At 55.1% G+C, this 22031-nt stretch overlaps 1 protein-coding gene across 1 annotated transcript in view; it reads right to left on the bottom strand.

The window, feature by feature from the left end:
- Positions 1-4150: 4150 nt before the first annotated feature.
- GRHL3 (grainyhead-like 3 (Drosophila)) overlaps positions 4151-22031 on the bottom strand; it is a 21566-nt gene continuing 3685 nt past the window's right edge. Inside the window, exons 2-14 of the mRNA XM_012650883.1 lie at positions 20498-20905; positions 20176-20249; positions 19254-19407; positions 18911-19022; positions 17590-17684; positions 15127-15285; positions 14659-14737; positions 14410-14543; positions 12755-12789; positions 11490-11578; positions 10717-10802; positions 8228-8292; positions 4151-4265 (exon numbers count right to left, since the gene is read on the bottom strand). Coding sequence (XP_012506337.1) covers positions 4151-4265; positions 8228-8292; positions 10717-10802; positions 11490-11578; positions 12755-12789; positions 14410-14543; positions 14659-14737; positions 15127-15285; positions 17590-17684; positions 18911-19022; positions 19254-19407; positions 20176-20249; positions 20498-20905 — 1605 coding nt within the window. The remainder of the gene's footprint in view (positions 4266-8227; positions 8293-10716; positions 10803-11489; positions 11579-12754; positions 12790-14409; positions 14544-14658; positions 14738-15126; positions 15286-17589; positions 17685-18910; positions 19023-19253; positions 19408-20175; positions 20250-20497; positions 20906-22031) is intronic.

Here is a 22031-nt window from a genome sequence, read left to right as displayed (position 1 = left end):
CTGAGGCCTTGGTGTTTAGGTCTCTCTGACCCTGAGTCTCCTTAGTGACCTTAACAGCCACTGGGCTGGAAGCAGCTGGCCCTGGGGTCACTCTGGGCAGGGGCTGGTGCTAATGCATCGGACGACAGCGACAGGCTCCGCCAAGCGAAGACTGTCTTAGAAGCAGCCCCGTCCAGGTGGGGTCAAGAAAGGGATCTGGGAGAGCAGAGCAGGGCTGCTCTCAGCCAGTCAGGTCCGAATTCTGTGGACGACACAGCTGGGCTAAGGCCCTGAGCCCAGGTAGTCTGCCTTGATTGTACCCAGCCATTCTTACGATGTCACAGGCTGCTCACAGCTCTGTCCAGCCCAGGGGTTCTCAACCCCGGTTAGACATTGCGGTCACCTCAGGTCATGTTAGGGAGACAGCACACTGAGGCCCCATCCCCAGATCTCTGATTTAATTGATCCGAGGTAGGGTCCGGGCATTGCTATCTTTGTTAAAGTTCTTGGCGTGATGGTAGTATAACTAGCTAGGGTTAGGATACACTGATAATTTAATAAAGTACTTCCCAAATTTTCATGCGCATGCAACTCACTTGGATATCTTATTAAAATGCAGATCAATAGGTGGGGGAGGGGCCTGAGAGTCTGTATTTCTAACGTGCTCCCAGGGGATGCCGACGCCGCTGGTCCATGGGCCACATTTGGAGTAGCATGGGTCTCATCCATGCTCTTGATGTTCAGCTCCTCATCTGGTCGTCCAGTTGTTCATCCATCTGCTTCTTCACTTATTTTTCCTGCCCTCCCTCCCCTCCTTCCCTGATTCACTCATTCATTCATTTCCTCCCTCTCCTCCTTCTCTTACTCACTCATTCATTCATTCCCTCCCTCCTGCCTTCCTCATCTGTCCCTTTCTGACCTCAGTCATTAGCTGTATGTCTGCCTGGCGAAAGCTCCCTGCAGGCAGGTGATGCTCTCTCAACAGCCGCCCTTCTAAAGCCACCACCTGTTTGAAAGGCCTTGACTCACCTTTACTCCTTCCAGCGTCTCACTCTTTGGAGTGAAAGGTGATCTTGGATGGCAGCTGCCAGGCTCAGGAGCTGCCCTTTTCTCCCTGACTGTCTCTAAGGGCTAGGCTGAGTTTCCTCAAGGCTCGTGGGGCTCTGCTTGGGGTCCAAGTGGCTTTTCTAGGCATCGCAGCCCTTGTCCCTTTATGTGGCGGTGGAGGGGGATAAACGCGGCTTTGCTGGAGGCTGTGCTGTGCAGTGTGCGGGGCAGGAGCTTCCCTGAGCTGCACAGCAGGCTCGGCGCTGGCTCCTGTAAGTCCTCACGCGCGCTGTGCGGTTGGACACTGAGAGGGGACAGAGGCTTCAAGGCCTGTACGACTGTGGCCTCCTTAGAGCCTGACTGCATATTGTCATCACCTGGGGGACTTTAAAAAGTACCCATACCCACCTTTCTCTGGCTGGATGTGGTGGCTCCCGCCTTGTAATCCCAGCACTCCAGGAGGCAGAGGCAGGAGGACTGCTTGAGGCCAGGAGTTTGAGACCAGCCTGGGGTTTGCGCAGTGGGCAGGAAGGTGCGGCAGAAGGGATGGAAGCTACCTGGGTGATTCCAGTGGGCAGTCAAGGCTGAGAAGCACAACTTCCAGCTTCCCAGCAGGCTCCAGGAGGGAAGCTGGGCAGGAAGCCCAGGAGGCAGCATTAACACATGCTGAGCACCTGCAGGGGGCCTGGTGCTGCTCTGTTGCTCTGCACTCCTCTCGGCACTCCTCTGACATTTAACCTTCGCGCATCACCTGGCTCTGACATGGAGGGTGGTGTCACAGCAGCAGTGAGGCCTGGGCTGGGCAGAGCAACTCTGGATGCTCCGAGGGGTCCCTCCAACAGTGCCAGACAAGCCATGTTGGAGCCTGAGGCAAAAGGAAACATCAGTAATACTGATCTTCTCTTTAAATTTTTGATATTTTATTCATTGTGGATTTTTTGCCTTAATAAAAAAATATTGCATTGAACTATGATTTATCTTGATTACGGAGCTCTTTGGCACCCCTTAATTTTTGTGCCTGAGGCTAGTGACTCGCCCGCCTGACCCCAATTCCAGTCCTGACTCTAGGCGGGAGCTTGGGAATTAGGGCCACAGATTCTGTCAGAGTTGGGAGGTTCTTAGGGGCATCCATGGTTTTCAAACTTTTAAAAAAAGTTTTGTTCAGACAAACGTTCACAAGAAACCCCGATATTTAGGTGGAGAAAATCAGAGCTGCTGATCGATGTCAGGGAGGACACTTGGGGGCCTGCCAGCTATCGCCTTCCCAACATCATGGTGGCCTTTGAGACCCACCAGTGAACCCTGAGGCTCTAAGGTGATAGTTACAACCAACCAATATAGACCACGTCCTGCACTCTGTAGCCAAAGCTGAGGATTAGAGGTAGCAGTGTGTTGGTAAGTCGATCCTCAAGAAAAGAAAAAAGAAAAAGAAAGCAAGCCCTGATTTTGATTCATTCTCTAGGGGAAATAAAGGCCTTGATTTGTAGCATCTGTCAATTTCTGATTGCCATCATGGCTGATTTCAGCATGCCAACATGATGTCACTGCCTGCAGAGTTGGGAAGAGATGCGCACAAGTGCTTTTTTTTTTCTTTGTTGAGACAGAGTCTCTCTCTGTTGGCATCAGCCTAGCTCACAGCAACCTCAAACCCCTGGGCTCAAGCGATCCTCCTGCCTCAGCCTCCTGAGTAGCTGGGACTACAGGCATGCGCCACCATGCCCCCAGCTAATTTTTTCTCTATATATTTTTAGTTGTCTAGCTAATTTATTTCCATTTTTTTAGTAGAGACAGGGTCTCACTCTTGCTCAGGTGGTCTTGCACTCCTGAGCTCAAAGGACTCATCCGCCCCGGCCTCCCAGAGTGCTAGGATTACAGGCGTGAGCCACCACGCCCCGCCCGCTGTGCTTTTGTGAGCTGGTGGAGCTGGCTCCAGAGAAAGTGACTTAGCCTAGAGAGTAGGGGCGGAGCTCACGAGGCTCAGGTCACGTGGCTCCCAGCCCTGGGCTTTGCCTGCTGGCCCCAGCGTGAGGCCCTCAGCAAGCTCATTCTGGGCCCTTCCCAGGACTCCATCTCCAGAGTCAATGATCCTGGAGTCATAACATTCAAAGACAAAGATCTGGGCATCAGGATTCTGCTACCTTCCAGAGCGGGCACCTCTGTTCCACAGTGCTCTGCTCCTCCGTCACCTTCAAGTCCAGGGCAACCCGCGCCCAGCACAGAGCTGTGGCGGAGAGAGGACGAGGAGAGGCCTCACGCATCCCCTCTTCCCAGAAGCTTCTCAGGAAAGGCATGCGTGCAGCATGTGAAGTAATACATGGGTAGACTTTTACTACTAAATACCATATGAGTATACAAAATGCATAATTGAATAACAGCTAAAAAAAATAGTCCAAGAAATGTGAAATACACATTTTTTGAAATGATAAAAATGTATCCATGAAAAATATAAAATGTTGCATATATACACAATACATATTTATATATATAACATAAATGAAAATCGTAAATAAGAAATGTGTACAACAGTGAGTGGCACGGCAGCAGTCTACACAGCAGTCATTTGCTCCAATCAGCTCTGTTATTTACATCGTGCATTGAGGAAGTCTGTGAAAAAGAGGCTGTTTCCACTACAGTTTCTTTCAAAAGTCACTTGCACTGAAAATCAGGAGTTTTCACGTTAACTGACCAAAGGGTGAGAAATCCTTGGTCTGAAGTTGATGGAAGATGGAGAGTGGGGGCCGGACCAGAGTCCAGTCAGCTGGCGTTGCCCGTGGGAAGGAGGGTATGCCTCCACCGTCTGAACAGCAGCCTGCGGGAAAGCCACTGCAGAAAAGGGTCTTTTGAGGAGGAAACCGGGATGACACTGTCTCGCGGGGGCAGGCACTGGCAGGAAGTGGAGGAGCAGATTCAAGCATGCCGTGGGGGTTCAGATCAGGAGACCTCCAGGGTCTCTTCCTCGGCCTGAGATCTGTGGGTTTGTGACTCAAAGGCCTCTTCTCCCGGAAAGGCGTTCAAGTAACAGCACTGAGGCATGTGGACAGGTTGTGTGTGGTGTGGGGCCCCTTCCCAGCTGGGCCCTGCAGGGAGCCCATACCAAGGGGCCATGGGCTCGGATGCTTGGGCCTTACAGCTCCTTAAGGATGATCTGAATCTTGCCGTCCATCTCCCCCATGTCCAGTAGGAAGGCGACGTGGTTGCTGTAATGCTGAATAATGTTGTTATCCATGTTGACTAAGATTCTGGAAGAGAAGAGGAGATGCAGTTGGAATATGGCAGGTCCCCTTGCTTTCACAAGGATGATAGTAATGGTTAAATCAAGGGGGTGCCTGCAACGTTTCAGGCACATCATAAACTTTGATCCTCTGATCCTCAAAACAACCCTGCAAGGTGGGTATCCATAGTGCCCCTTTACAGGGGAGGGCGCAATGCCTAGTGGCCAAGCCCAGACCTGCTGGCTACCACACCACAGCTACTACGCCAACTGTCTCTCTCCTGAGTGTGGACACTCTTGAGCAACTGATACATAGATCTGCGGTAGACGAAGCACTGCCTTAGTCGCCACATTGAGGTCTCAGACATGGGGTGTAAGTTCAAGTCCAGGAGGTGTAGTGGTTTAGGTTCAACGAGAGGCTAGGATGTGTCACTCAGGTGTGCCTGCCTGAGCCAGAGGCAGGTGTCACACAAGTCTCCTCTCAGCTCCATCCCCATGAAGCTAAAATCTCAGGGGATTGTACAATAGACGTGAGGGGCTTGGCCCTCTCTCTCTCCACACTCCCTAGACAAGGACCTGGGCCAACCTGAGAGAGACAGAACCTCCACGGCTATGGTCCCTGGCAGGGGGTCAAAGCATAGTTTATGCCAAAGGGCACCCCTGTAAGAGCTGCTCCTGATGAAGGACCCACCAAGATATGACCTGAGCTGATCGCGTCAGCTTCCCCTTTGCCCCTTCTCTGCTAAGTCTTCTGAGCTTTGATGGAGTTGAGTATACCCACTCGCCCACACACCCACCCATCTACCCACCCACCCACCATCCATCTGTCCACCTGTCCTCCATCCCCCCATTCATCCCCCAGCATTTGCTGAGGCCTTTCCCTGTGCAGGGCCGTGCTTCAAAAACAAGGACCACATAGAGATGAATTAGACCTGATCCTGTCCTCCAGGAGTTTAGAATCTAGTAGGGACTGGGAGAGTACATCCTTACAGCCACATTATTCCTGTTCATAGATGGAGAAGCGGAGGTTCAAAGAAGCAAAGTCACTTGCCCAAGGTCACAAAGTTAATAGATGGCAGAGCTGGGATTTGAATCTAGACGTTTGCCTCTTTCCATTGTATCATTTTTTATAAGGAAACAAAAAGCCCTATAAATACAAGTTAGGAAGTGGCAAATATAAGGAAGGCAAAATACAAGGCTGGGGGACAGCTCAGACAGGGAGAGATTATTTTAAGTGCGGCAGCAGTGGCAGGCAGGGGTCTGCTTTCATGAGGACCCCATGAGGGAGGCAGTGGAGACAGCGCTGAGCCCGACGCCCACGGCCTACGTCCCGCTGTCCCTACCGGCATCAGCCAAGCAGCTGCTGCTTTCAGGGAAGGTCCAGGCTCAGGCTCCCAAGGCCTGGGTGCTGACTGCCCATGTTTGATTATAGGACCCCCCTTCCTCGGGTCGCGTCTGGAGCTCCTTCATTTCCCAGAGGGATCTTTGGGGGCTGGAGGAAGGGAACAGACCAGAGGAGACCACGACAGGGGAGAGGGGTGGGTGCTTTGTCAGTGTGTCCTACAGTGGCATCCACTGGGTGCTTTGAGGTGCCAGGCACTGTGAATGTGTCTTATGTGCACCAGCCTGAAAGCTGGACCCTCCCACTCCCCAGCGGGGCTCCCAGTGGCCCGAGCTCACACCTGCACACAAGGGATCCTGGACAGGCCCACAGAGCCCTCCCCTCGGAGGTCAACGACAACTGGGCTCTGAGAGGCAGGGGCTTGTCAGGAACCACTGCTACTTCCCCGCTTCTAGCTACCCTCTGTCCTGGGTTGCACTGAGCCTCTGGCCAGCTGCCAGCAACAACAAGGTATTTGTTACTCTTTCAAGCACTCGGTGTGCTTGTAAAGCTGCTGGTATCTGCCGCTGTCTGGAGGACTTTCAGGAGGGTTTTGTGAAAATAAACTCAGCTGCTGGTTAGAATTTCCTGCTCCTCACATGAGGACTGGCCTGTCCTCTCCCAAGAGGTGTTTGGGGGAATATTCTCATTCAGACAACCCTGGAGTGATGTTTCCAGGCCGTGGGGGTGTGTGGGGTGTAGGCCAGTGAGCGATGCCCTGGGCCATGGCGCTGGGCAAATAAACTGGCGGGCCTGGCTGCAGCCTTTATTTGCACACTGCTTAGTGGTTAGGGGACAAGCAGGGAGCGAGATAAAGTAGCGGATGTGCACAGAGGCCGCCTTCTGCCAGCTACTAACTCATGACCTTGTAACTACTCGGGACCTCGGCTTCCTTATCTGTAGGAACAGAGATGTGACACTCAGCTCAAAGGACCAGTAAGATGATGCCTGGGAGATATTGACCCCAGAGCCTGGCATGTGGGAAGTGCTCCGTAAATAGAAGGCATCATAATTATGACTTAAATAGCTGGCTAGGGCTTAAGGAAAAGCCTCTTGCCACTCAGCCAGTGGGGCTGGGGTGGGAGGACATCCTTGTAAGGAACACTGCCCCCCGACCCCCACCCCAATCATACCCAAAGGCACTTCTAGGCCTCTCAGCCCAGCCTGGGGTGGGACTTGTCGGGGAGGCCTGCCACGCAGAGCCGGGGGCGTGGACACTGGCACCGTGCGGGGGGGCGGGGGGGAGTGGGGCTGGGCTTGTCTGGGCAGAGCAGAGCCTGCCCTTGGCCATGATGTGGATTCCGCTCCAGAGAGCATGTGAGCCCCAGTTTGAAACCGAAACTTGGAAAAAAAGACACACAGAAAACTCTAGACGTGTCTACAACTAAAACCAAATGGATCCCTTCCCAGGAGCTACAGCAATGGACACCTCCCTCCACCCCCACCTTCTATGGGAGGCTGGGTGGGAACCGAGGAGGAGGGAGAAAAGGCTGGGTCTGTGATTACGTGGGGCCACAGCTTGAAGACAAAACCTGCCTCCCTCTGCAGTCTTCTAAAAAGGAAAACCCAGACTGTAGCCGTGGGGCAAGTGGCCGAGCATCCTGCAGGGGCTACTAGTAAGCGTAGGTGGAGACTGGTTGCCCAGAGCAGGAGGATCTGACCTGAGCTGTGGGCAGAGGTGCCAGGAGCACATTTCCTCAGTCTTGTCCCAGGTCCTCTGAGCTGGGAACAGCAGTGACAACTCACTGTTCAGGGGCCCCATGCCAGGCTGGGGCCTAGTGACCTAGTCGCGAAGGGCTGCAGAGGCCCAGCTCAGTGGCTCTGACCAGGGGACTGAAGCCTGCAGGGCAGTGACCATGGTACCCTCCCCGTCTCCCAGCCGTTTGCTCCTAGTAGAGGCCAAGGTGCTGTGGTCCCCAGGAGCCCATGGAGGGCGGCCAGGCAGGGCGTGGCTTCACTCCTTCTGGCCCCATCTAGCCTGAAGCTGGAGACCCAAGGTGCATCCCCAACAGGGCTCCCCCAGACAACTCCCAATCTCAACTCCCTTTCCAGACTCATCGCCAGCCACGCCCCTCCTGCCCCCAACTCCGCCGGTAGCAACTTTGCTGGGCCTTTCTGCCTGTGCCTCTGCCCCACTCCTCCTGCCCCTGAGGGCTCCTTATCCCCTCTGAGCCTCAGTGTCCTTACCTGTAAAATGTGTGCAGTGGTATCTACCTCTTAGTGCGGCCGTGGGGGTTCAATGGGATATCCTTAGCCCAGTATCGAAGCATGGTAAGTGGGCAAGTGAATGGTAGCCACTATAATCATTATCGTCGTAATCAAACGGCTTGGTTTTCCAGGGGCCTTGGGACTTGAACTTGGTCTCCTGACATGTGACCCTGCACTTCCCCCTCCACCCCAGGAGGTCGTGTATAAAGACCCTTCCACCTCTCCCACCACCATCTCAGTAGTGATCAACGTCTCTGCAGGTGGGGACCCTGGCCTAACGCGGGGACTCTCCACCCCAACTCCACACCCCCTCAGCCTCTCCCCGAAGGCCAAGAAGGCCAAGTACAAACGTTCCTCAGCACCGAGCGGTCAGCAAGGGCAAGGGCGAACTGGGCACTTACCCCCGCTTGCATTTCTTGTAGACTTTGTAAATGTTCTCTTCAGGGAACCCATACTTCTCAGAGATCTGGAAGAGAAGGGTAGATAATTCACTGCCTGCTACCCAAACTGGATTTATACATCTTTTATGCCATCACTGTTTACTTCCTGATCATAAAAGTAAAGTATATCCATATACGGAAAAGTGCGAAGAAGAAAATTGCAGTCCTCCATAATCCTGTTTCCCAGAGACAAATGCATCAACATCGGGGGTACGCCTTCCTGTCTTTTGGCCACATGAATAGATATTTTTATATTCCACATAGATAGTTTTATGTAACATTTAAAACTTATTATAAGCCTTCCCGTACGACAATAAACACTTGGCAAACAGCATTTTTCATGGCTGAAAAATGCCCTAAAAAGCATCTACCATTTCCCATATTCTGCCTATTGTCAGACATGTGGATTGTTCTAGTGCTAGAGGTGCCACCATTTACCAGCTAGGTGGCTTTGTGCAAATCACATGTGGAGACAGTAATCGTGCCTACCTCACAGGGTTGCTGGAAGAATTAAATTAATTGATCCACGTAAAACACCTAGGACAGCTCCTGGCATGTACTGAGACCTGAGTAATGGGTCATTACAGTTTTAGGAACGGAGCAGCGGGCATGCTTCTTGCCCTGCTACGACGAGGGTAACCCGAGTGTTTCCCCCTTCTGGGCAAGAATTATTAACCTCATTTGATGGGTGAGCATGCTGAGCTCGAAGATAAGCCACGCACCCAAGGCCTAGACCTCAGGTTAATTGACTCAGTCACATCCCAGAATGTGGGGGCTTATTCTACAGATGGGGAGACAGCAGCTCAGAGGCTTGTGGAGTGACCTGCCTGAGCTCCCACAGCCAGAGTCAGCCCGTTTCTCCCCAGAGCTCCTGGAGTGTCCTCTGGGACAGATGGATCCAGTCTCGTCCCAGCTGTACCACCTGGAGGTGCAGAACTTTAAACAGGTCATCTTACATCTCTGAGCTTCAGTTTCCTCATTTGTAAAATGGGCGTAGTAATGGCTTGTATGCACAGGGTGGTTCTGCACATGAACGCGGACGATTATGCAAAGGGCTCAGCCCCCGTGCCTGTCCCCGGGTGAGAGCTCAGTAAATGTTAGGGTTCAGCAGAACTGGCTGCCTGAGGCGCAGCGAACCTCAGGCTACCGGTTTCAGGGGGAAGTGGTCCTCTCTGGGCCTTTTAGGGAGAGGATCAGGTTCAGCTTCGTAGTTATTCTCCGCCTTAACACAGATCCCTCCAGGCAGGGAAAGCTCTTAGACTATTTATTTTAATGGCGATGTGGCTGGAAGCTACCAGGAAGAAGATCTTAAGTCAGTCTAAGGAAGAACTCAGGAACTTTCTAACCATAAATTGAACAGATTGTGCAAACACAGCATGGGCTGCCCGTGAGGTAGGGAGCTCTCCATCCCTGGAAGTATAAAAATCAAGAGCAGGCACCCACTTGGAAGAGCTTTTAGAGAGAGAGCTCAGGTACCAAATGGGGAGCTGACCCTTTAATGTATTGACCAACCCAAAGATTCTGGGTCTATATTCAAGTGACATTAATGGCCTTTTGTGGCCCAATGTCCTAGGGCTGATGCCAGGCAGGGCTGATGATAGGTAAAGAGGACAGGACAGCACAGCAGATGGAGAGAGCTTGGGCTGAGATTCCAGCTCTGTCACTTTAAGCCAAGGAACCCTGGCAAGTCACCTGACCTCTCGGAGGCGGTTTCGTGGGAAATGAGGAGAGAATAATGGCACCCACTTTTCGGGGTCGTTAGAATATGAGGAGGCAGCAAGTGCGGCGTGCCTGGCCAAACGCCTGGCACGTAGTGGGTCTTCAGCCAACGGTAGCTAACGTGATTATTTGATTCATTTTCCCTCCTCCAGCCTGAGATCTTGGCACCATCTGGCCTTTCCGAGTGGTTCAGCCTCCGAGCACAGCTGGCCCCGGTGCAGGCTGTTTGCTCAGTTTTCGGCTGAGCCACAAAGCTGGCTGTGGGTTTTGTTCGCGGCTGGGCTGTTTCTCCCGCTCTCTGGCAGTTTGGGGGGTTGGGGAAGGTTTCCTTGCCCAGACACCGCCTTCAGCCACCCCAGCCAGTGCCCCCCAGCCGACCACAAGCAGGAGGAATGAGGCCCCCTGGGAAAGAAAAAGAGTGTCTCTGGGGCCCAGCCTTTTGGGTTTCATTCCCATTAAAACTGAAACAGGTTTGCAAAGCCAACAAAAAGCCCTGGCCTGTCAGACAGCAGCCATCAGATTAAGGAGGATTTATGGTGTGTGCGACTCCCAGGGTGGAGCCAGGCTGGCAGATAACATCGCAGAGGCACACCCCCACCAGCAGGGCCCCCCCGGCCCCCTAAGCAGGGTGGGCCAAGATTCCTTCCTGTGGGAAATCAGGACCGTGTGGTGAGGAGCGGGCAGCGCAGAGGGGGTTGGCCAGGGCAGGCAGGGGCCGGCAGGCATCTTACCGCATTCCTCAGCCCCTTCAGGTCCGGGGTCTTCAACATGAGGGCGTCGAACACTTCCTCGGTCTCCCGCCGCACATACAACAGGACTGAAAAGCAGAGGGCGGCTCTGAGGGGCGCACGGAGGCTAACATGCCCAGGAACGTCGCAGGGGCTGGGGAATCTAAAGATACTAATTTCTGCTCAGGTCTGTACCCAGCTGGGAGGCACTCCCCCGCTCTGCAGGTCCCCACACACCTTCTTACATGGTGCTGATTTGGGGGGTGACTCCCGCACTCTACGACCTGCCAGTGGATGACCTCGAAAAAGTGATTTTAACATCACGGAGCCTCATTTTACTCATGCGTACAATGGGGGCCCTGCCGCCTCTTTCTTAGAGTGGTTGTGGGAATTAATGATGATATTTGGAAACGCCAAGTGCAGTGCAACGCACAGCTGCCGGAAGCTCTTGATCTCAGCTTCCGGTTGGTTCTTTCCTGATGGTCAGCTACAGCCCCCAGAGGTTTGGGTGTGTCCCCTCCTCCCCAGGAAGTCACAGATTTAGAGGGTCAAGGCTAGAAAGCAAAGAGCGGGGACTTGCCGGCACCATGAACCTGGTGCCTGCGCCAGCTGCCGGCGCACCCATGGTGTCTCCCCAGGGAGCCGGTGCCTGTGTTACCCCCACCCCAAGGCTTGGCCCAAACCCAGCTCCAAAGAGTAAAGCAGCTCCCTGTGGCCTCCTCGGGGAGGCTTTGGGATGGTCCTGTGGGAGGCGGGGGCTGGGCGGGCCCTGCTACCTCTCTGAAGGTCGTCCTCCTTGGCCTGCTTGGAGGGCAGCGGCTCAAACTCCTCAGCGAAGGGCGAGCAGGTGCGCTTCAGTGACAGCCTGTGGGGACGGCAGGGAGGGGCCGGTGAGGAACCCAGGGGTCTCCCAGAGTCTGGGGGCCCTGGAAATGGGGAGGGTGTGTGCAAAGCAGTGGGACAGGCGTGAAGCAGCGGGTCTGCAGCTGGGCTGCCTGGGTGCCCCCAGCCCCGCCACACACTCGCTGGTGACCTGGGTGGGTCCCTAGCCTGCCAGTGACCCCATCTGTGAAACGAGGTGATGATAAGGCGACGACAACAACAGTTCGTAAAGCTACATGAGGCTGAGGAGGTGGCGCGTGCTGCTCTCAGCACAGCGTGTGACACATGGGAGGGCCACAGTGAATGTGGACCGTCATCACCGTCAACACTGCTCTCTTCTGAGAGAATCTGGTCGGGCGTGAGGCAGCGGGAGGAGGAAGGATTGTGGGTTTTGGAGGAAGACAGACGTGGGTTCCAGTCCCGCCGTTGTGACTTAACGGCTGTGTGACTAGAAGGCATGTCACTTCTGTGAGCCTCAGTTTCCCGGTCCATCGAGTAGAGCAATAGCCCGTGCTCGCTGCTGTGAGCTGAGAAGCGACACGTTTGGAGTGAGAGCACCATGTGACCAGTACACGCGGTTTACAGGGAAGAAAGTGACCGTGAGACGCTCGGTCTTCACACAGCCCTTCCCACGCGCAAGGGTCCCTCAGGGCTGCCTCTCGCTCCCCAGGCTGATCTCCTCCTCTGAGGGTTTGCAGGCTGAGGCTCAGAGAGGTGAAGGGCCTGTTAAGGCACAAGGGCTGTGGCTGGCAGAGGGAGGGACACGAGACCCTTCCTAGGCCCCTCCTAGGGCGACGGGTGGGCCTGCGTTGGGGGAAGGAGACGGGGCCTTAACCCCCACGTCCTGCAGCTCAGCTCCCTCGTCACTCTCGAAACTGCGCCGTCACAGAGTCTTTTTCTTTCCCCTTTTACAGGCAGCTGTCTCGCCAGAGATTCGCCAACTTTTCACATAAAACAAACTCATAAAAACCCAGGCAGTTTCAGCGAGACAGGAGCGTGGATCTAGCTTGGGGGCTGGGGGCAGAGTCTGGTGGCTTCTTCCTCTGGCCCCAGGCCCCGGCTAGGGGCGCAGGGGGTCGGGGGGCTGGGGGCGGTGGGGTGGCAGGGGGCACAGGCAGGGAGGGGCGGCCCCCGGCTGCTGCGCTCCTTCTCTCCGTACCTGCTGGAGCCACTGGGTCCTGCTGAGGGGACAGCCTGCAATGAAGAGAAAAACGTGTTTTCATCACACGCAGGAGAGGAGAGGAGCCCTCAGCTGCTGGAGGCTTTCTGGGAGGAACATTCTTTGGCGGGGAGGGAAGAGGATGTTGTTTTGATGCCTTTCTAGCCCATTTCTGCTCCTACGAGTCCCCTTAAGTGACCTGAGATCCTGAGTGGAGAGGAATCATGCAGCCTGCGCTGGGTGAGTCAGGGACTCAGCGAACACATGGGAGGCAGGAAAGCCATGTGGGCAGAGCAGCAGGGCCCACCTGAGCCCGCCTGAGTCCCAGCACGCCCAGAAGGGCTGGCAATTGCAGCTGGGCCTGCAGCTGGTGACCAGGTGTCAGAGCTGAGGCAGAGGGGGTGAGGGAAGAGGTGCTCTTTCTGACACTACTGTGGCCTGCACTGTGTGATCCGGTATGGTCACTGCCAGTCCTGGGAGGCGAGAGGCCTTCCCAGGTAACACACCTGGAGGGAGGCAGAGTCAGGGCTCAAACCCCGGCTCCCTGCTGGCTGCTGCCCTGCCATGCGCTTCCCCATCCGCAGGCTCCCATGTGCAGGGACGGCCCCTCCTCTTTCCCCACAGATTGGCTGTCAATCTGCGCCTCAGGCCTGAGTGGTCATCCCTGCGCGGGGCCTGAGGGGGTGGGAGGAGCCGAGAGAGAAGGGTTAACAGGCCACGGTGCCGCTTCCAGGGCGGAGAGGAGAGGAGGGGCGGTAGGAGGTCCTCTGCATGTGCCAAGAGCTACATTAGCACTGGCTGCTCTTTTCAGCTCCATGATCTACGTCGTTGTCCTAAATCAATACCCTAAACACATCTTGTACGCCAAGGTCTGTTTCTGCAAGCGTTCCCACCGAAACAGTCACAAGCTGTGCCATCAAGGAAATGGTCAGATTGTTCCAAACGGAAGCAAACTGGGAGACAGACTCTGGGGTCTGACTCTGCCACGGACTTGCTGTGGGGCCTTGCCTGGAAAAGGGGACAAGCCCAGTGCTAGGCCGGCTTTGAGGGAGAAGCGAGACAATGAAGCAAAGGGCTCAGCCCGGCCCACTTGAGCAGCTGGCGGCCAGGGGCGCAGGGTCTGAAGCTGGGCGCTAGGCCACACCCTGGCTCTGCCACTAGCTGTGCAGTCTCAGAAGGTTTCCTAACTTCTCTGTGCCTCTATTTCCACCCCACGGATCCAGGGAGAAAATATCACGGGCTCCATAGGGTTGTGGAGATGGTTAAGGGAGCTCATGCCTGGGAAGCACTCAGAGCAGCGCCTGGTGCATAGTGAGCGCTCACGAGTGGTGCCGTGATAATTCGGTGAGACCGCAATCAAATTTGGGGCTCAGAGAGCAGAACCTCCTCCAAGTGTGCCCGAAGCATGAACATTTCTGTGACTGTGAGGTCCATTTCCTCATTAACGTTCTTCTTTTCAACACAAAGGTCACTGAAGTTACATGGCCATATACACATGTTTTAATCCCCTCGGATTCAATAAAGGCATTTCCATTTTGTAACTGGCTGAGTTTGAAACTGGCGGGTTGCTCCCCACTGGTCTGTGCTAAGGCAGGCCCCACCCTGGACCAGACCCTCTCTCGGCCTCTCCCCCAACCCGCCGCCATGGCCCTCACCCCTCCAGGGCGCTGCAGGCTGGAGAAGTGCACGTTGGGGATGAACAGCACCGGTGGGGTCTCCAGGTCAGCCTCTGGCCGCAAGTAGGTGGTCTCATTGCCCCTGAAGCCCGACAGCAGGCAGTCCTTGATGCCTGATGGGAAAAGGAAGCCGATGTGCCCTGGGGTCCCTGCGGTCTCCTTGCCCCTCGAGTCTCCTGCCCTTCACCCCCGCCCAGCCCAGCCAGGCCCTGGCCCATCCCCACTGACCGCTATTGCTGGAGTCTGGGCACTTGACCTTCCTCCGGAACTGCTTCCTCTCATCATCCCGCATCTTCCTCTCGGCTCCCTGCGGGGGAGAAGGAGGTGGGGTCACCGGAGGGCCGGGGGGGGGTTGGTTCCTTTCCCACTGGTTGTTTTGCTTTTTATTGGGCCGTTTTCTGGTCCTGCTTTTTTCCAAGAGCGAGCCCGGCAAATAGGAAGGTACCAGCACCTGGCCCAGCCCGGCCCTGCCTGCCTGAGGTGTCAGTACAGGAGGGGAGAAGGGGAGAGAGATGGCGGGGAGAGAGATGGGGAGGAGGAGGAGGGAAAGAGGGAGAGAGAAGGAGGAGTGGTGGTGGGGACAGAAAGAGAAGCAGAGAGAGACAGACACGCCCAGAGAGGCTGGGAGGAGGCGAGTGTCGGGGCTTGGCTCCTCTCCCTCCCAGGGCCCAGCGGAGCGCCTGCTGCCCCAGCCACCTTGTCACAGAAGATCTTGATCTGGCAGACAGCACGGTGTACCAGGCGTTCAGTGCCTGAGCCACAGTCATAGGTATCAATCTGCAGGTTCAGGGGGACACCCTTCACCCCCTTCTGTGAGGAGAAGTCTGTGCTCAGGCAGTTGACTCCAATGAACACCTGGGGACGGAAGGAGGAGCTGGGTAAGTGGCCCGCCCAGGTCTCCTGCCCCGCTATCCCACAATTCTTTTTGCGGCTTCTGTGTGCCTGGTGAGCACCCTCAAGCCTTACGCAGCCCCTGGAAGACAAGCTTCACCACCCCTCTCCTACAGATGGGGAACGGATGCTCAGAGAGGTTGGGCAGCTTTCCCAAGGTGACACAGCAGTGTGCGGTAGAACTGAGACTCAAACCCAGCCCCTCACCACCAGGCATACAGCTCCCCCAAGATTGCCAAGGGCAGCCCAGTCGCTGGGGCCCTCGAAGGGATATCAAAGGTCCTTTAGGAGCTTAAAATCCAGAGGCTCATTCTTCTGCAACTCAGAGCAAGGAGGTGGAAAAGGGCCAATCCCTCGTCCCTGCTTTGGAGACCACTTTCCTGCTGGCCCAGAGACTCGGAGGGTAGGACACGGCCCCTCTCTACCCCACCCATCTGCTCCACGCATCACTGAACCCTCTAGCGAGAGGTTCTTTCCACGCATTCTATCCCACCCATGCATGGCGAGGGAGCTCTCCCGTCACCCCCACTTTACAGCTGGGAAAACGGAGGCTCTGAGCAGGGACATTCCCCGAGGGGAGTCAGGCTGGGTGGGCTAACAAAGTGAGCCTGGAAGTGAGGCTGCCCAGACCTGGGACAAGAAGCTGGACTCAGCCGCTCACTAGCCATGTGGCTTTGGACAAATCCTGTAACCTCACTCAGCCTTATTTGGAAAGTGGGGACCATGAAACCTATCTGTGCGGCCATGAGGTATGGAGACCGCCTAATGTGCTGCACGTGTTGTGACCGTTGTCACGAGAGGGATAGCTGGAAGTCAAGTCTCACCCCAAAGCCTGTGCCCAGCTGATGGTAGTGCTGGCAAGGTCACCTGGTGACTGTCTACCTGCTGGCCCTCTCCATGGAGCTCCATGGGACCGCCCCCTCCAGGCTGGCCCCTGGCCTTTGGGACATTTCCCTTGGAAATGACCCTCACCGGAATAGGAGGCGAGGTGCAGTGCCTGAGCAGACCCCCTTCCTTCCCCGGCTTTGGGGGCCAGGCCCCCAGGCGCATGCCGGACATACCTCCCCTCCGCCAGCTCAGCCCTCGTGCAGCCCCCACCCAGCTCAGCTGCACCTGAGAAAACTCAAGCCTGGGGGCTTAAGAGACTGTGAGAAAATCCCCACCGAAACCCACCTCTCCCTTCCCACGAAACTCTTCCCCACTCCCTGAACCGGAGGCCCCAGCTCCTCCTCCAGCCGCTGGCATCTGTTTGAATAATAATAATCCCTGCCTTTGTGCCTTCCTTTGCGTTGTCAGAGCTCTCTCCCCTCCACTTTCTCCAGGCACCCTGCTGTCCCCCGAAGCAGGCAGGGAGGCAGGGGCTAGTTCCCAGCCATCCAGGCCAGAAATGCCCTGGAGATGAGCTGAACCCAGCCTGGCAGGTGAAGTAAGCCTGGGCCAGGGAGGAGAAAGGACAGGCCCAAGGCCACTCAGCTCCCGACTGCTAGACTAGTGCCCTTCCCATGATGCCAACTCTCTAAACAGGAAACCAAGACAGAGCTGGGCTCAAGCACTAAGGCTGGAAGAATCTTCACGGCTTAACTACCGGTGTGAACAAATGGCCAGAGGCCCTGTCTCGCAGGCCTCTCTGATGGGCCTGCCACTGTTCTGGTCTCTCCGACATGCATGATCTTGTAGAATCTTCGCCACATCCTAGCAGGCAGATTACTGTTCCTATCTTGTGGGCTCAGAGAAGTGAGGTCACTGGGATTTGAGCCCTCATTCACCAGGTTCCTTAGTATCTCCCCTGCAACCTTCTGCACTGACTTAGAAGTCAGAAAACCTGGGTGCTGTCAGTGACTTGCTGTGCGACCTTGCACAAGGCTCAGTTTTGCCGTCTGGTAAATGGGTGGATTGATTTAATCCCCACAGCCACCGTTTATGTGCCAGGCGTGTGCCCTACCTTTTACCTTCCTTGCCTGATCCTCATGACAACCTATCAGATGGTGCTTTGATGCCACTCCTCTTTTACAGCCAAGGAAACTGAGGCTCCGAGGGACTAAGCACTGGTCCAAAAATTCACACTGTAGACCAGTAAGTGGAAGGACTGGGATGCGGACCAGCCTGTCTGGCCCCAGAGCCCTGCTTCCACCCTACTCTATCCTGGCTCCTCCGTGAGTGCTCTCTTTGGAGCGAATGCCACAATCCCAGGCACGGGCAAGCCTTTCGCCCAGGATGGGGGCTTCAGGGCAGCCCAGTCCCATCCCAGACGCTGCTCCCAGCACCGACCTTGGCCTCCTCATTCACGTTCCACACGAAGGACAGTGCATTGTAGGCCACCTCCTCAATGTGCTGCACCGTGTTGAAGTTTTCTTTGCAGTCAGCTGGAACCACAGGAGACCAGAGGGAGAGTCAGGAGGGAAGGGTTTGGGGGCGCTTTGAGGACGAGGCGTTTAGGAACTGGGCCTCGCTCTAGGCAGGGGCATGCGTCCTTCCCCCAAGAGCGACACTTCAATTCAGAGAGGAAAATGGGAGACTGTGCCCTGGATGGCAGATGGGAAAATAGGTCTGGCCTGGGAAGCAGATCTGCCCAAAGCCACTACTGGGCTCACCCGTTTGGGGCAGAGGTTATACTTTTTGCTGGGATTATGATTTGGTTCTCCCAGATAAAGCAGCAGCAGCAGCAGCAAGAACAGTACAATAACAGTGGTAAGAGAAGTAGCACCGGCAGCCGTGAAAGTGGCAGTGCCAAACATTTATAACACGCCAGCCCTCGGTTAATCCTCACAGCTCCGCTGTGAATACTCAGTTCATGCATGAGAAAACTGAGGCTCAGAGAGGTCTGGTTATTGGCCTAAGGTCTCACAACTAATTAAAGTCAGAGCGAGGCCTGGGGCTCAGCCCTGTCAGGCTGCTGAACCCACCCTCCTAACTCCTCTGCTCTCCGGCCTCTAGGATGGGTCACTGAATAGTCCCCTATTTGTCCCACGTTTTCCAGCACACACGGCTCTGGAGCAGAAATCAGCACTGCATGCAGGCAGGGAGCTGGCCTCGTTCTGTTTGACACTTGGACAAACTGAGGCTCAGGAAGGGGAGGTGACGTAGGTCACATAACCAGGAAGAGAGTGATATAGAGCTAGAGGCTGAAGACTTGAGGGGAGGCTGAGCCTCCCACCTGCTTCAGGGCTCAGGACGGGGACACACAGGGAACCTTTCCTCTGCCCCTACCTGTGGACAAAGCCCGAGGGTCCCAGCTCCCAGAGCAGAAGGCTCTAGTGCTAAGCCTGAAGCTCTCCAAATCCCAGGCTGCCTACACTGTTATCTTGTGCCTTTGTGTCTCCAGCGGCCCCCTGATGGGGACAACCGGCCCAGCATCTCAGGGGCCTATTTATCTGACACTATCCGGGTGCCCACGGCCCTGTTTATCTCAAAGCAATACAGAAAAGAGGCTGCTGCTTCTAGTCAACAGATGCAAATCCCTGCAAACCCCGCAGTGTTTGACCTGGAGACAGAGGTCACAGGGGGCTGGGGAAAAGGGGTGCAGCAAGAAAGAGGCCTGGCTGGTGTGGGAGGGAAAAGGAGAGAGACTGGGAGGGGGACAGGCTCTCACCCACGTCGATGACCCGCTGCTTGGCGGTGGGCTGCCGGGAATGCCAGTGCTTCCAGAACCGCAACTGCTCTACTGGGACCTTCTCGTTGTCGAAGACAACCATCACCACACTCTGCAAGCACAGCAGGTCACTGTCACCCCCGGCCTCAGGAGAAACCCAGGCAGTCCCAGTCCTTTCCCAGAGCCTAGGTCCAGCGGCCCTGCCCTTTTGCCTCAGTTTCCCTGCCCCATGGCAACAGGCTATTATCAAACAGTGGATCCCTGGGGGCCCTGGCTGGCCCGATCAGCAGGTGTGTCCTGCCCCATTCCACCCTCTCCCCAAGCTGCTCCAGGGCCAACGCACCTTCACTTTGTTGGAGGACAAGGCAAGGCCTTTGCCACCTGCTGGAGTCCGCAGGGTGACAGGGTAGAACTGGCCCTTGTTGAGGTAGGCCATGGGCGACTCGCCTGACTTGATGTGGATGGCTTTGGGGGAGCCCAGGGTGTATTCGAAGTCACTGTGGAAGAGGGGGAGGACAGTGAGGCTGGGCTCCCAGGGCGAGGTGGGGCAGGAAGCCTGAGGCTACGTTAGGGGCTTGCTGTGTGACCTTGGTAAGTCACTTTACTTCCTTGGGCCTCAGTTTCCACATTTTGGAGGTTCTATTTAATGGTTTTGTTGAGGCACATCCTGCTGAATGAGGGCCCAGTGAAAACCGGAGGGACCCTGAGGGGTGACAAAGCCACAGGGGAAGCTAATGGCAATAGAACCTCAGTTGTTTTTTTTTTTTGAGACAGAGTCTCACTCTATTGCCCTGGTTAAAGTGAGTGCCGTGGCGTCAGCCTAGCTCACAGCAACTGGGCTCAAGCGATCCTACTGCCTCAGCCTCCAGAGCAGCTGGGACTATAGGCATACGCCACCATGCCTGGCTAATTTTTTCTATATATATATTTTTAGCTGTCCAGATAATTTCTTTCTATTTTTAGTAGAGACGGGGTCTCGCTCTTGCTGGTCTCGAACTCCTGACCTTGAGTAATCCACCCGCCTCGGCCTCCCAGAGTGCTAGGATTACAGACGTGAGCCACCGCACCCGGCCCAGAACCTCAGTTTTCTAATAGGGTGCTGAGCTCTGAGCTCCCTGACAGGATCCAGGAAAGGGACGTGGAAATCATTCTCTCTCCTCTCATCAGCCTTCACTCACCGCTTTTCATGCAGTGATTTTGCCTGCTCTGCTCTGGGCACAGTTTGGGGCTCCGTCTGTAGCCTAGTGCCCAGGTGGCCAACTTACCTTTTGAGGCTCGGATAGTCCTCTGGACACTGGGGTTCTGGGGATGTTTTCAGGATATCTGGGAAGAGCAATGACTGCAGAGAAACAAATCACAAGAGAATAAATGGCCATAGTCAGGCTGCAGGGCCTCTCAGCCCAGGGCTGCATATACAGCTATGCAGGTTGTGCAGTACACAACTTGGACAACAGTACATGGCAGCCCTGCCTCAGCTCTAGGACTCTTTCTTCCATGGATTCCAAAGCCCTGACCTTTTCACTATCTTCTCTCCTGCACATGCACGAACATATCCACACTATGAGTGGTACGAAGGTGGGCTCTCACCTCCTGTGGGTCATCTTTGAAAGTGCTGTCTGGCTGCCAGCGCTGCGTGGGCGGCACCCCATGAATGCTCTCAAACAAGGAGTTGAGGGAGCCATTATCATACATATCACTGGTGGGCAACAGGTAGCTGTCCACAGAGCCAGCCTCCAGCTTGCTGGGGCCTGGTGGGAGGGGGGCTGCCTTGCCAGGGGTGGGTGTTGCCCCCTCCAGGCTCATCAGGTTATTCTTCTTGAGCAGATCCGGGTACTCTGGGGCTCCGGACACACTCTCTGTCAGGAATTTCATGAGGTGCGTGGGGCTCTCGAGGGGGGCGAGGTCTGTCTCATATTCCATGCCAAGGTAGTGCCTGGAAAGAGAGAGGAAGGACTGACTGAGTAAACTTCTTCTCTCTGGGGACAGAGGGGGTCCCTGGCTAGCCTGGGGGACCCCACACAGACACACTGACCTTCTTTGATCCAATGTAACGTTTCGGCCCACCCAACATGCGTGAAGCAAGACACTGCAGCAGGCCAGCGAGTCACGGGGATGAGCAGGGAGGAGGGTGTCAACAATGGAACCAAGTAGAGGCTTAGGGTTAGGGGGAAACATCTGATTCACCCATTATAGTACTTGCTAATTTAAAAAAACTAAAAGTCTAGCCATCTACTTCTCAGCCACAGTCAAATGTCCCTGTTTCAAAATGTTCCCACTTCAAAACAACTGTATTGAGTCATGCCATGGGGGTGTGTACAGGCTCAGGGGCAGTGTGCATCTGTGCGTGCAGTTAATATGTGTTTAGAAAAAGATCTGGAAAGATGTACCCCAAACAGTTAAGGTAGACAGGGGTATAGGATTACAGGAAAATTTTACTTTTTACTTCACACGTTTGTATAAGTTTGAATCTTTTGCAAAAAACAGGTATTCTTTTATAATCAGAAGAGCTAATAACTTTTCTAAAAATTAGTTCTGAGAAAGGCCCCCACTCTTCCTGGCGGTGGGGGGAGTGACCCTGAGCCAGCCGCACGCTTGTGCTGGCTTACCAGAAGAGCTGCAGCACCTGCATTAGCAGTCTGGATTTTCCAGAAGGCAGAGAGGGGCCCAGAAGGCTTCCCACCAGAGGCCCTACGCGTCATTTTTAAGAGGTCACCCAAATGGCCGGGAAGAAGAAAGTGGAGAAAGAGGAGCAAGGTCCTTGCAGTGCCCATCTAGCCATGAGCATGGCCTGGCCTGCTTTCTAAAGGAAAGGAACACTGGTGCCCCGAGGCTCTGATGCCAGGCAGACGCCCAGTAAGCTGGGGAAGAAGTACGGGAACCCAGATATCCCCTCCCCAAGAGGCTGCAGGGAGGAGGGTTTTGGAGCTGGGACAGAAAAGCTGCCTCCAGGGCTTTTCCACTACTAAGGCTTTGAAGTTTGTTTTCAGTAAACTCAGGCCCACATGGCCTGCAGGCACTTGAGAGACAGAGTGTGTGTGTGAGTGTGTGTGTGTGTGTGTGTGTGTGTGTGTGTTGTGTTCTAGCAGAGTTTCATTATAACTTTCATGGTGTGTGTGTGTGT

The sequence above is a fragment of the Propithecus coquereli genome, unplaced genomic scaffold (genome assembly GCF_000956105.1).
Source record: "Propithecus coquereli isolate 6110/MARCELLA unplaced genomic scaffold, Pcoq_1.0 Scaffold341, whole genome shotgun sequence".
NCBI lineage: Eukaryota > Metazoa > Chordata > Mammalia > Primates > Indriidae > Propithecus > Propithecus coquereli.
Note: the sequence above shows the minus strand (reverse complement) of the source record. Positions and strands in the feature narration are given on the sequence as shown.